Below are 14,614 nucleotides of genomic sequence, written 5' to 3'. Positions count from 1 at the left end.
CTCTCCTTTATCGGGGGTCTTGTGTTGCACCTTTTCTCATCAAAAGTCATTGGATTTGACATACCCAATTTTTTTTTCTATGGGCCACTACCATCTCATAAATAATTAGTTATTTGAAAGGATATATATATATATATATATATATATATATATATATATATATATATATATAATTATATTGATACCTAAATAATTAAATAATAAATTTTAAGCTAGTTAAAATTAATTTTGTGAAAAATTGTGTATTATTGTAAAAGAATAATACAAATTTATAGTAAAAATTAATAATACACATTATGTGAAACTAATGATTAATTAGTTATTAAGTTTGACAATCTAAATTAATATAGGAATTAAAATTGATAAAATTTTCTTTAAGGGACTTAAAATGAAAATTGAGATAAATACGAGATTATTTATATAATTTACCTTTTTTAGATAATTTCGAAATCATAAAAAAAAGTCACATCATACAAATAGTCCGCATAACATGTTTTCATGATATGTCTTAGTTAACATTACTTAATATTCAACTCAACTAAAAAGTAAGGATCTAGAGATGAATCAAAAAATATGAAAGACCATGACTAATTAGTAAAAAAATTAGGAACCAAAAATAGAAACATGTATGAAATGAGGGATCAAGGGTTAATAAAAAAATGTTGTTATTAAGTGTTGTTAGAATATTATGTAGGAAATCAATAACTAAACACCTCTATTCAAAACAATGACAATGCTTTAGATAAAGTGATGATATATAAGTAATTTATACATCAAATACTTTATGAACACATTATTTTTATTTTTTTTCTTCATTTATCAGATCATATCATTTATTTATTTATATATAGAGATTTATTAATATACATATAATTATTTTTTTAATATGAATGTGTTAATAAATTATATTAATATATTTTATAATATTTTAAATTATAATTTATTAAGAGTACTCATACTAAAAAAATCAAAGATGTGTACATTAACAAAACCTCACTAATATTTTGTAAGGTACACGTGTGTGAATGCGAATGGTCCCTCCCTAGCTAGCTTATACCTCATGACTGTATGTCAGGTTATATCCACGTACGTATTCTACTATTGTAGGGGGAACCGGGGAAGTTTAATTTCTTTATTTGCGATACACCGATTTCAAAATTTGCTGTTAAGAAAAAAAAAAGAAAGGAATATGAATCAAATAATAATATTGATAAAAATAAATTGATTTGAAATCTACAAATAAAATAAAATGTGACTAAAATATAATTTGTGGCTAGATACATACAATAAATAATAAAAAACTGAGAAAGGAAAAGATAAAATTTTAAAAATAAAGATAAATTAAAAGGAAGAGTGTTATTTTAAAATTATTGTAATAACACTTAGTAGTCCCTGACTATTTTTAATTGGCAATTAAGATTAAGAAAATTAATTTACGCATGTTGCCTATAATATAAATTAATTGAAAGGGAAAAGAAAAGGAAGATGTTTCTTCAAGCAATCCTCTTTTGGAGTTAGGTGTTAAAGATGCTAGAAATATACTCTAGTATATTTTTTTTTAATATTTTCATCTAAGAAAATATATTCTTTTGAATATATTTTATTTTATTGGTTAAATTTCTAAGAAATTATAAAATTTTATGAATTTCATATCTAAATTAATAATTTTTCTAATAATTTTTTATTTTTCAATAAATTTTAACTAATAATAAAGAATGTGTTAGAAGGAGTATATTAAAAAATATTGTCACAATTGTAACACGGTAGCTTTCTTAATGAATGTTTAAGTGATTTTGATTAACTTGTAAGAATAATTAAATTTATTTTATGTTGTTGAAAAATAAAATATAAATCAAATGAATGATCTTTTATATTGTTTGCTAGGGTTAAGTTATGTTGGTCCTTTAAGTTGGGCTTCAGTGAACAAGTGAGTGGCCTGTTATTTTCACCTTCAAAATTGCTATTCTCATCATCCACGTGAATGTTTTCTTTACCAATGTTCAAAAATACCCTTCCTACGAAGGTATCTTTTCATCAAGTGTAAAATGAAATCACACTTTTGTTGCAATGCATGAGGTGGAAACAAATATATGCTATAAAATTAGGATTCTGTTGTACAATATACAACTGAATCACACTTTTGTTTCATATATTTATGTCCCCCTTTGAGGATTTTGTTGTACATTATACAATAAAATCATGTTTTTGTTGATTTGTTTCACACACAACCTAAAGTTTTGATAAAAAATAGCACCTAAATAATAATAATACAACAACCATGACCAAAATGTGCAACAATTAACAGGCTTTGCACTCAACATTAGAGGACTAAAATCAACACACATAACATAAAAATAGAAAGCAATAACAATAATCAATACAAGAGTAATTAACTAAAATTAATTCCTAGTAATATCTACTACATATTGAGATTCTCTAGTTAAATGAAATGGTATTAATTTGAATTCTTGTGTGCATTACAGGTATAGTCTTTGCCATGAACGAGCTTCAATAGTGTAGTATATTCTCCATTGTGGTGCGATAAGAGACTGAGGGAAATCATTCTTTAAAAAAACTAAATAATGATGAAAAAGAGGATGAGGTTAGTGAACAATTTTACATGTTTTCAACTAAATGTTCATTTTAAGTAGATTATGTATACTTGCATAAAGTGATTTTCGTTAACAAATCCAATACCAATGACACGTTGAGTAATAGATGTTGCTCGACTCCTAAGTGAAAACAAAATCCAACTTCCAACCTAGATAAGTGAACCAATACAACATTATACCGATTAGCAATTCATGTTAGGAATGGTCATTCACTTTTTACTAGGTGCTATTGAGACACTACATACAAAGAGAACCAATACTTCTTTTGTGCAAAAGAGCACAACATAAAGAGAGTGTCATGTTTGAAGGTTCCGCAATTAGATCTCAAGATTTCTCACCCTAACTTAGCAAAGTTGCAATTGTCATATAATTATGATTTCAATTCGGTCCGACATCAATAATTTTAAGGATGAATTGTTGCAACTTATCAAAATTCATCCACATAAGACATCATTTTGTTTCACTTATTGTCATATACAACTTTGCGAACCACACTAGGAGTTCCTAAACAATCTATCATTGTGTTAATTGCACATTTAGTAGATTCCACAAAATTTGGTGCACCTTTTGTTTTTACATTCTCTTGAAAGGGATACATTGAAGTTGCATCCAAAATTGAAGTTCACAAACTTTAGTCTTCATTGTGATTTTTCCACATACGTCAAGTTGTGTAAATTTGTTTAACAATACATCAATCTCATTTGTCAAAGTTAAGTTCTCCCAAAAAACCACATGTGTCGTTTGCACTAACAATAACATCTTTCAATGCACATGAATGACATCAAAGATACTGAGCCTAACATAATGCTATATATAGCAAAATGATGTTTTCATTGATGGCCAAAGGTGAGAAAGGGAAAATGAATTAATTTTAAGATTATGGGAGTTACCCAATAGACTCTATTCAATCTCACCTATTCTTAAAAGATAGTTGTTGGATCTAAACTTTTCAAAATTATTAAGATTCAAAAGTGAGAGAAGAAGTTCATATTTAAAAACTGGATACTTGTTAAAAAATTTTCTCAAACAAGTTTTCAAATATTATATATATATATATATATATATATATATATATATATATATATATAATATACAATAGCTAGATATTTTTTTTGCATTTAAATAGATATAAATAATTCAGTGTGTAGAGGATTTTTTTAAAATTATGTGGTTTAAAAAACTCTACATAAGTAAGAAAAATAAAACCCTCCTTAGGCATTGAAAATGTTTAGAGTGTATTTAGCAAGACATTTAAGTTAGTTTTTAATTTTTTTACTAGTTTAAAAACTTGTTTGACTGTTTGATAATCAAAGCTTTTTATACTAGTTTTTGGTTAGAGTTGTCAAAATGGGCTCAAGCCTGTGGGTCCACCCAGCCCACCACGGGTTTGAGCCTGCCCGAGCCCAAAAATCCACAAAAGGTGCAATTAGGTGAACATCTAAACTCAACCCACCTACGACCTGACCTGAACTTGTGGTGGGCCGGGTTGGCCCACCTAACCTGTGTAAAAAACCTAAGTGACTAATTGTAACCCTAACCCACTAGCCCGTTGGACAAACCCTTCACGCTCTCACTCCAAACCACTATTCTCCCTCTTCAACACAGAACAAACTTTCATTCCCATTCCTAGTCGCTAATATTTTCTCTTAGACCTTCTCGTTGCTTCTCCGTCACCTCTGCCACCACTGCGCCGCCTCAATTTGAGGATTTTGATGTTTCCAATGTCATTTCGCCCAACAATTGCATTTCGGAAATCATCATCATGAACTTTCTCAGCTTCAACAAGGTATCCATTTTTATTTCCCCCTTTTCTCTCATTCAAAGAAAAATTGAATGTGAAATGTTTTTTTCGTTGCATTGAATTGATTAACTGACTAGATAACATTGTTGAACCATATTCTGACCGTAGAGCATGGAAAGAAAATTGCAGATATTGAGAACGAGGTATTATGTTATGGAATCCGCACAATTCGTGGTTATGAGATCTCGAATGTCAATGTGTTGCTTAGTGCTTACTCCCTACATTGTTTGTAGTTTGGTGAAATTGATTTAGATGGTTCTTTGGTTGCTGCAAAAAGTGTTGGTGCCGAAGATATTATGATGTTGAACAATAACTGCCTTTGCTGCATTGTCAATGGTGACCTTGTCAAAATGATTTCTAAATTAGTTGCTAAGAATAAATGATTTTTTTTTTAAAAATGTTTTTTAAATTTTAGGTGGCTTGGTGGGCCAACCCATTTAACCCACAACCCGTGATGCCCAGGACCATTATTTGCTGGAAAAAGTTATAAGTAAGTTGGATTGGACTGACCCGTTTAAGGGATGAGTCAATGTGGGTTGGATCCAACGGGTCAAACTAACCCGTTTTAATTGGTCTACTTTTAATAATCTCTAATATGTTTACTTGAAATAATATTTTTAAAAATATTATTTTCTAAGTTTTAATTTTTTATATTTATTCTCTTTTTTTCCTTAAATATTTATTAGATTTTTTAAAATATTTTTATTTAAGATAAAATTTTATTATTTTTTATCAATTTATTCAATTTTAAACTAATTTTTTTAATTAATTTTGTGAAATATAATCTTAATGTTAACGAAAACGGTTGAATTTGGCGCGTAGCTGGTTTCCTTACGACACACCGCACTACCCATTCAACGTTCGGAATGAATTCCAGTAGTCACAACAACGTCAGTGGATCCCACCAACCCCTTCAGTGGACCCCACCAGGGGTTTCAAAATTTCAAATTTTGAAAACGCAATCTTACTTTCGTTAAGACAAGAAAAACGTCTAAAACGGTGCGCACCACGATATATCATCGCATATTCGTATCCCTGTGGTGGTCTTCAGTTCAACTAGTGCGTGACCTTTGTGTGAAAACGAAAGCCACAATACTCTTTTCTCTCTCCCTTCTCTTTCTAGAATCTGCGTTTCCTTTTGTTGCTCTGCTTCGCGTTCGTGTTCTACGTCGTCGTTTTTGAGCTGGTTAAAGGGATTCTATTCTAGGGTTTCACGCAAGAAGAAGAAGAAGAAGATGACGACGACGATGGAGAGCTTGATTGGGCTGGTGAACCGAATCCAGAGGGCTTGCACGGTGCTCGGTGACTATGGCGGCGCTGATAACAACACCTTCTCTTCTCTCTGGGAAGCTCTTCCTTCTGTTGCTGTTGTTGGTGGCCAGGTTCGTCTCAAGTTTCAACCTATCGTTTTTTTTTTCTTTTACATTACATCATTTTTAATTTCAAAGCTCTCGGTTTTTGCGACGGGGAATGGAAATCCGAAATTCAGAAAAAAATGGTGCTTTTTTGCTTTCTGCGTTTGCAATTTTCAAGTAAACTTAAAATTTGGCGTGGTTCTGATTTTTCTTTTTCTTTTGTTGAAATTTGATTTGAGCTTAGAGAGTGTTCAGTTTTGACTTTTGAAGAGTGGTTTTGGCGGTAGCCGGTAGGTATTTTTTTTTGTGTGTTCTGTTTAGTGGCTGTGGTAGGTATGAATCCTTGAAATTTGCGGCAGAGAAAGTAGAATCAATTGGATAATTGGAACTTGTAATTGAGTGCTTTTCGTTTTTCTGTTAATAGTGTAATTTTCTCGGTGTAGTTCTAAATTTTCGTTATCATTGTTTTTTTTCAATAGTGAGTAGAACACGAGACAGTTGTTTTCGGGTGCCTTTTTATTTTCATGTTTTAGTTTTCTTTTTTCTTAACGGATGAGTCTGAAGCGTGAATTTTCCTTTTTCTTTTGAAAAAAAATTGTAGAGTTCGAGGAACTGTTCAATTTATATTTTCAAGTTGATTAGTCTTTTAACAACTGTATTTTGAGTGTGGGTCTGAATTTTAGTTTTTCAAGTTAGCAGCGAGGAATAAAAAAATATCGACTTTTTAGGATTTTTGTTTTTGTTAACGGCATGTGGGTTTGAACTTACTTTCTTCACCTAATGAGTGTAATTCAGTTGGCAACACACCCTGAGTTTTTTGGGGAGGACCTAAGAATGAAGAACTTTAAATGTGATTAAACTCCGAAATGAGTGATTACAGTTATTAATAAAAAAATCTTACTTTTTTTTTTATTTCTTTTAAAATTTGAGCAGAGTTCAGGGAAGTCTTCAGTTTTGGAGAGCATTGTTGGTCGTGACTTTTTGCCAAGAGGATCAGGTTTGATCTCTTTTTTCTTATTTTTCCCATTATATAAAGCATAATTTAGCTCATTTTTTCCCCTTGGTGTGAATGAATTACAGGGATTGTGACTAGGCGTCCATTGGTGTTGCAGCTTCATAAACTCGAAAGTGGGTCGCAAGAGTATGCCGAGTTTCTTCACCTGCCCAGGAGAAAGTTCACTGACTTTGGTACGATAGGAACCCTCCCTCACTACCCTCCTTACATATATATAGTAACGGTGTGATTTTCAATAATCGGAGGATGGCTTTTGTTTTCTGGTTGCTCAAAAAGAATTTTAATGCTTGTTAGCATCTTTTGTGCTTGTTGTTTGATAATTGCAAGTTCACTAATGTGCCCTCTGCCACCTGATTTTTTTATTTAAAATTTCCCATTATATGTCTGGTACATTTCTCTCATTTTTCTTGATAACATTAGAGCTGTCCTCTTGTGTCCTCATGGTTACAAAGAATTTCAACATGTTCCACAATTTTTTTTTTTGGATTCAAATCAATATTGTTTTTGAACAGAATCCTTCGGTCAAGTGTCAACAATTGTGTTTGGCTAGCAATTTATCATATGATAATTGCGGCAAATTGTGACACTTTCCACTTAGTTTACTGGGTATAGGATTTTGTATACAGTGGATTTTTTTTTCTTTAGTGTTATGTAGCATAATGTATAAAATATGTTAATTCATTTTTAAAACAATTTTTTTCTGTTGCAGCTTTGGTCCGCCAAGAAATTCAGGATGAAACTGATAGAGTAACAGGGAAGACAAAACAAATATCTCCTATTCCAATTCATCTTAGCATCTATTCGCCAAACGGTGTGCTTCTATTATCATTGTCTCTTGCTTTATCCAAGATCTTTTAAAAATTAAAACTAATCATATAAAATAGATTTGACCTCATTTAGATTATATTGATTTTGTTTTAATATCTAATACTGTGATAGATTCAACTTTATTTTGATTTTTGAGAGGGAAAACAAGAATTGAATGAAGTAATTTAGGACTTGAGAAAATCTTATTTAGGAGATGGAGGGAGTTGCATTCAATTAGAATTTTAAAAGAGTATTTTGGCATAAAAAATCTTGCGTATTTTAAAAGATTACTTAGGATTAGGAATGACTTATAACATTTTTTAGGGGAGTGTGGAGCAAGCTATTAGCTGTGTTAACACAGCACAGTTACAACAGAAATATAACTAACTTAACTAACCGAGAGAGAAAGGGATTGCCTGTTACAGAGATAAGAATGATTATTATACAACCATAGTAAAACAGAACACTGATATTGCAGACACATGAGAGACAGCCAAAGAGTGAGCTAAAACGGTAAAACCTTTTCACAAACAAAAGAGGTATCCGATTCCATATGTTTACTCTTCCAAGATAAGTTTACCATTGACTAGAACTAGTGATATGAATTGCTGGTGTAGCATCCAAGATAAGTTTACCATTGACATGAACTAGTGGCATGAATTTGTGATTTGTGACGTTGAGTTGTGCCCTAAGCCCAAATTCTAAGAACTCTTTTTAATAAGGGTTGATTATCGTATTTAATGGGCTTGGACTAGTACTTGTAGGCTATGAAACTATTTATATATGAATGGTAGTGTTACTGTATTAGGTTTGTGTATTGTATCATATTATGTATAGTCAACTCTTAGAAAAAGGATTATGGGCTTAACTCAACGCTACAAAATTAGCTTGTAAAGTGAGGGTTACCCCAACTTATATACACTTAATTGGCCATATCTCTAGACAGTGCGGGATCTCCAACATCAACAATATATTCCATGTTATTGTTAGTTGTCTTCTTTTCTTCTTCCTTACTCCTAAAATAAATTTATTTTACTATTAACACATCCCAACCATTTTGACAAGCATGGTTATTTTGAACAGTTGTCATACGCAATATAATTCCTTTATTTTCTGACTAAATTTAATGCCTCTTCCCTTTTGTCTTTTGAGCAGTTGTCAACCTAACTTTGATTGATTTACCGGGTCTGACTAAAGTGGCTATAGGTATACTTTGTATATAATTGCTAATTTTTAATTATAAACCAATTGTTTAGATCAAATGATAATCTTTATCTTTAAATTGACAATTGTGTCCATCTTTTTCAGAGGGACAACCTGAGAATATTGTTCAGGAAATTGAAACTATGGTTCGTTCTTATGTTGAAAAGGTAAAAAATGCTTTCCTCTTACAACACTTTCTTTGGATTCAAGCATCTTTTATTGTTACTTGTTAGATATGCCGATGGGTCCTTTTAAGTACATGTGCAACTGCTCCTTGAGCTTGGAAGCTTTCTCTGATCTTGGGATGGGGCAGCCACACCTGTCCTTAAAATTTATATAATATCCCAATTTTTCCTGTATTTGCTAATAATTATTTGAATTACAAATCAAGTGAAAATGATATAAATAATAAAAAAATCTAAATAAGGGATTATTTGCTACTTGCATGGCATACAGCTGAGATCAGTATTTTCTTGAATCAATTGCTTTATGCTTTATGTTCAACAGCCTAATTGCATCATACTAGCAATATCTCCAGCCAATCAAGACATAGCAACTTCTGATGCTATTAAACTTGCCAAGGAAGTTGATCCCACAGGTACCTTTTGTTTGCTACTTGGAATTGCCAATTATTACCCTTGTTTGTGTCATAATTTTGTACTAAAGTTTATGTCTGTAATTTGGCTAGGTGAAAGGACATTTGGGGTGTTGACAAAGCTAGATTTGATGGACAAAGGAACCAATGCTTTGGATGTAATCTTCCTTACTTTCTTAATTGATGCATGTACCTTTAATGTTAATGTTTGAAGTGTGCCTGTAAAATTATACTGCTTTATCCTCTTTCTCGCTTTTATTCCCTCAAGGTCCTTGAAGGAAGGTCTTATCGTCTGCAACATCCTTGGGTTGGTATAGTAAATCGATCCCAAGCGGACATCAATAGAAATGTTGATATGATTGTTGCTAGACGTAAGGAGCGTGAGTATTTTGCAACCAGTTCTGATTATGGGCACTTGGCCAATAAGATGGGTTCAGAATACCTTGCAAAACTTCTCTCACAGGTTTGCTTTCGGAAGATATTTTTTGCTGACCTTTTACTGAGATAAATTGTATTTTTAATCCCGTGAGCTTATTTTGCAGCATTTGGAGTCAGTAATCAGGGCAAGGATACCTAGTATAACATCTTTAATAAACAAAAGTATCGAAGAACTTGAATCGGAGATGGATCATCTTGGGAGACCTATTGCTCTTGATGCTGGGGTGAGTGGTTTGTACTTTGGACTTGTGAATCTGTGATGATTTCTTTAAAGAGTAAAATTCTTTCTATGATGCCCTTCTGAGTATTTGTTGAATGTTGATTTCTTATTCAGGCTCAATTATACACCATCCTAGAACTTTGCCGAGCATTTGAACGGATATTCAAGGAACATTTAGATGGAGGGTAAATATCTTCTCTTGTGTTCCATTTTTAAGCTATGTTTGAATGCAATGTAAAGGAGGGGGATGGGAGGGGAAAGGTGATGGACAATGAACATCTTTGGTTGGAAGGCTTTTAGGGAGGGGGATGGAACTGGATGCATTTCCCTTTATCCCCTGAGTGCAAGCTAAGCAGAATGAAGAAATAAAAATTCTTTACTTAAAATTGAACTAGTGAAGATGGTTCTTGTCTTTTTCTCAAAGCTTGTAGATCCTGCCTAGGATTGGATTAGGGATAAACATGTAAAATGTGAAATCATAGCATGGAATAAAGTACCTACCTTAATTAAAAATTCCCTATACATTACCTTCGCATAGTGAAGAGCCTCTGGGCAATGGGGTACGAAGTTTTTTATTACAGTAGCCAATTGTGCCAAATAACAGTGCTGTTGCAGTGGAGACTAACATCGCATAGGTCTGTTGCTAGTTCTTGTGCCTTGGTGTCACTATTGATGCATAAATTGCAGTGAAGTTGCAGCCCAAATCATGAGCCGAAAATTAAGATAATTCTGCAGAGATATTCATTTCTTTTATAACTAAATTCCTTTTCAACCCTCACTTGTGCTTTTATTTTTCCTTCACTTAATCTAAGGAAGTCTATTAAATTTTGTCCTCACTTAAATTCATGTTCTTCAACTTCAACCGATCAACCAACTTCTAGGCTTTGTTTGGAATAAATAGAATGATGCAAAATGGAACATAATTACCATCCTGTTCAGATATTTTTATGATGGACTAGGGAGGAAAACACTTGTTTCCATCCCATACCCCCAAAATTGGATGGAAAGAAAAAAGAGGGGTGTTGAATGGAATGGAATTTAATCCATCAAGTTTAATTCTATTTCATTCTATTTTTAATAATTCAAACAATGTTCCTCTATCATTCCTTTCCATCAATCTAAACTTATTCTTAGGATTTACAGTAGCCTCTCCTCTGTCTTGCACAAGCTCATTGAACACAGGGGAAGAAGGTTCTAGGAGGATGTGGAGGAGCTGAGTTGACAGGTTGTTAGCGCGTCTCTATAGGGAGGCAGGGTTGGTGTGATTAAGGGGAGGAGGTTTATTTTGTTTGTTAGGCCTTTTGGCTGGGCAGAGAAAGTATCTTCTCTGAGGAGCTTTTGCTCTAGGTGAGGAGGTGATTTCTCTATTGTATCTGCTCATTGAGCTTGTTTTCAGGGGTCTTTACAGCCAAACGGCCATTCTATACTAATCCCTCAAAAACAACTTCAGATTGTGAGGGGAAGAATGTAAGGTTAATATTGAACCACTGAACTGATTATCAATGGTCAGTAGTTTATTGTTCCTAAATGGAGATATTTTTACTCAAAATGTGCTTTTAAGTTTTCATTTTTCAGCATTGATCTATGATCTATATATTATATGGGATTTTGCAGTCTTGCGATAATACACTTGCTTTTTCTGAACTATCTAGTTTCTTGTTTTTGGTTTTTTAGCTGCTTATATTCTAGACAAACTACTATATTTAGTTACTTGTTAACACTTTTGCTGAATGAAAGCATGTTTTCAGCAATAGGAACCTTTGTGATGTTGTTTGTGTACTGTATAAGCTAAAATGATCATGGCCAAAACATTTTAGATTGATTGTTTGGGTGTCAGTTTGTTATCACTGATGAACTGGTTGATAGGTCTCTTTATTTATATAATAATTTTCTTTTTTATTCATAGGCGTCCAGGAGGAGATAGGATATATAATGTCTTTGACAATCAGCTTCCTGCTGCTTTACGGAAGCTTCCACTTGACCGGCATCTTTCTCTCCAGAATGTAAGAAAAGTGGTGTCAGAGGCTGATGGTTATCAGCCTCACTTGATTGCCCCAGAGCAAGGTTACAGGCGCTTGATTGAGGGGGCTCTCGGTTACTTTAGAGGCCCAGCTGAAGCTTCAGTAGATGCTGTAAGTATTCCAGTTGTATTATCTGGTTATTAATTTTCATCTAACAGAAAGAATTAAACTGAGTCGGTCTTGATTTTCTGTAGGTTAACTTTGTTTTGAAAGAACTCGTAAGGAAATCAATAGCTGAAACAAAGGTAAATTTAGGAAGTATATTTTGTATTCACCTTGTTCATATATAGTTGGGATAGTTTATAGAGATATACTAATATGTGACTGCAGGAACTGAAGCGCTTCCCAACATTTCAAGCCGAACTAGCTGCAGCAGCAAATGAGGCTTTAGAAAGGTTCCGTGAAGAGAGTAAGAAGACAACTGTTCGGCTTGTAGACATGGAATCTTCATATCTCACTGTGGATTTCTTCCGGAGACTTCCTCAAGAAGTGGAGAAATCTGGAACTCCTGCTGCCACAAATATTGACCGATATGCAGAGGGGCATTTCAGGAGAATTGCATCAAATGTGTCATCCTATATAGGGTTGGTGGCAGACACGCTTAGAAACACAATTCCAAAGGCTGTTGTCTATTGTCAGGTCAGACAAGCAAAACAGTCATTGCTAAACCATTTCTACACCCAAATAGGGAAGAAAGAGGTACATTCTCTCTGCTCTTATTTTCTCTCTTAAGAAAATACACCTTTTTCCTTAATGGATAGCCATAAAAACTTTAGGAAAATCTAGGTTCCCGTACATTTGGTTTGGTAATCAAGTTGGATCTAAACATCCCTCCACACTCCGCAGCTACCAGCATCCATGCAGGCAGCTGTGCACTAGCCCTCTCTAGCTAATCCTGGGCTAACACTACAATGCCAACGTCACCACCTGTGTTGCTCACTTGCAGCCAAGAGACATGATGAAAAACTTAGATAAGAATCTTGGGTAAACCACAGCACAAAAGCTGTTGTAATTGGAGAGCCTGGGGTCTTAGAAACCCTACATTATAATTTCATACTTCCAATGTGGGACTCAAGTCCCATACCTTGCAATTGGATCCTAAGTCCTAACAAATTGTTGCTGTTCTGTAACTTAAGCTAACCCAGATTGACTCTGTCAATCATAAGTATCTAGTATTGAGTTGCCTTTCTAATATTTGATTTATCTTTACATTCACACTTTTTGGTAAAAACTATTTCATACTTGTTAGGGATAGTGAAATACTTTTGGAGACAATTAGTTGCATATAAACATCTTTCTCTACATGGTATGGTCCTAATAGCTTTACCATGGAAAGATAACTCAGTTGCTTCCAAAGTTATATCTAGGGGTAATTCTGTCTAAATTTTATTAAGGCGGATTTCCAACTCCTATGCTTTTAGTGCTTTAATTACAAAAATTATATACAATTGTGTATTTCTTTGAATGTGAAATAGTTTGAGCCAGCCATGAAGAGGACAATTGTCATCTTAATACTTTTTCTGTATGTCATGATAAAATAATCCCCCTTTAGTTTGATGTAACTATTTATATCCAACTCCGCTGCATGCTACATTATTTTGTACTCACTATTTTAATTAATTCGAATATATCATTGATAAGAGTTAACCTACTATAGGGTAAACAGCTATCGCAAATGTTAGATGAAGACCCTGCATTGATGGAGAGGAGACAACAGTGTGCAAAAAGGCTTGAACTATATAAAGCAGCAAGGGATGAAATTGATTCTGTTTCCTGGGTACGATGAGCTTGGATTCTGTTGCCCTCATCTTGATGATAGTGATCGATCATGGGTTGGCTGGACCCTGATGTAATTTACATATTTACTATCATATTTTGTTAATGTTCTTGATTGTAGGATAACATTGGAGTTACGTTGATTGTCTGAATGTATGGTATACTTCCATACAGACCTTGGTGATCCCTTCTTTGGTTGTTACTGTGATATGTAGATAGTAGATTAAATTTGTGTATTTGTGTGTATTCTTTGTGATCTCCTTCTTTGGTTGTCTATTTGTGTTTTCTTTGTAATCTCAGCCTTGAGTCTCAAAACGACTATTTTGGTATTCCAATGTTTATCTTCCTTTTCTTGACACTGAAAAACCAAAAGTGGCCGAGAAGTCGTCAGCCCCAGAGGAAAGTTGACATGAGTTGACGATGAATCATACCCAAATTGAAGATTGATTAAACTTCGGCAAAATAGAGATACGCAGAAGAGACAACAAATTGAGTAAAAAATAACTCATCTAATTACTAAGGCAGGAAGTTTTACAACTGATCTTGTTCAAGTGGCAAGGTTGAAGGTTATACAGAAGATCGTTGAAAAGTTCCAAGGTTTGAAGGAAATTATGGAAAAGTGCCAAAGAAAATTACATGTCGAAGAGGACGCCTAATTAGTTAGCAGATTCCAATGTCTTCTGTACAGGATTTTTTCTTATTATTCTATCTGTAGTTGCACCGTTTTCTAGTTGGTCCTGGTTAATGTATATATTAACTTTTTTAGAGCTA

At 33.3% G+C, this 14,614-nt stretch overlaps 1 protein-coding gene across 1 annotated transcript; it reads left to right on the top strand.

Moving 5' to 3' along the window:
* Positions 1-5,422: 5,422 nt before the first annotated feature.
* LOC114423628 (dynamin-related protein 1E) lies at positions 5,423-14,614 on the top strand. The gene is made up of 15 exons (XM_028390456.1): positions 5,423-5,795; positions 6,702-6,765; positions 6,849-6,956; positions 7,493-7,594; positions 8,746-8,796; positions 8,899-8,960; positions 9,301-9,391; positions 9,482-9,546; positions 9,657-9,851; positions 9,931-10,050; positions 10,161-10,231; positions 11,953-12,178; positions 12,262-12,312; positions 12,398-12,766; positions 13,725-14,614. Exons 1-15 carry the CDS (start codon positions 5,649-5,651, stop codon positions 13,851-13,853), a joined length of 1,851 nt encoding a protein of 616 aa, XP_028246257.1. The 5' UTR covers positions 5,423-5,648; the 3' UTR covers positions 13,854-14,614.

Source organism: Glycine soja, chromosome 8 (genome assembly GCF_004193775.1).
Source record: "Glycine soja cultivar W05 chromosome 8, ASM419377v2, whole genome shotgun sequence".
NCBI classification, from domain to species: Eukaryota; Viridiplantae; Streptophyta; class Magnoliopsida; order Fabales; family Fabaceae; genus Glycine; species Glycine soja.
Note: the sequence above shows the minus strand (reverse complement) of the source record. Positions and strands in the feature narration are given on the sequence as shown.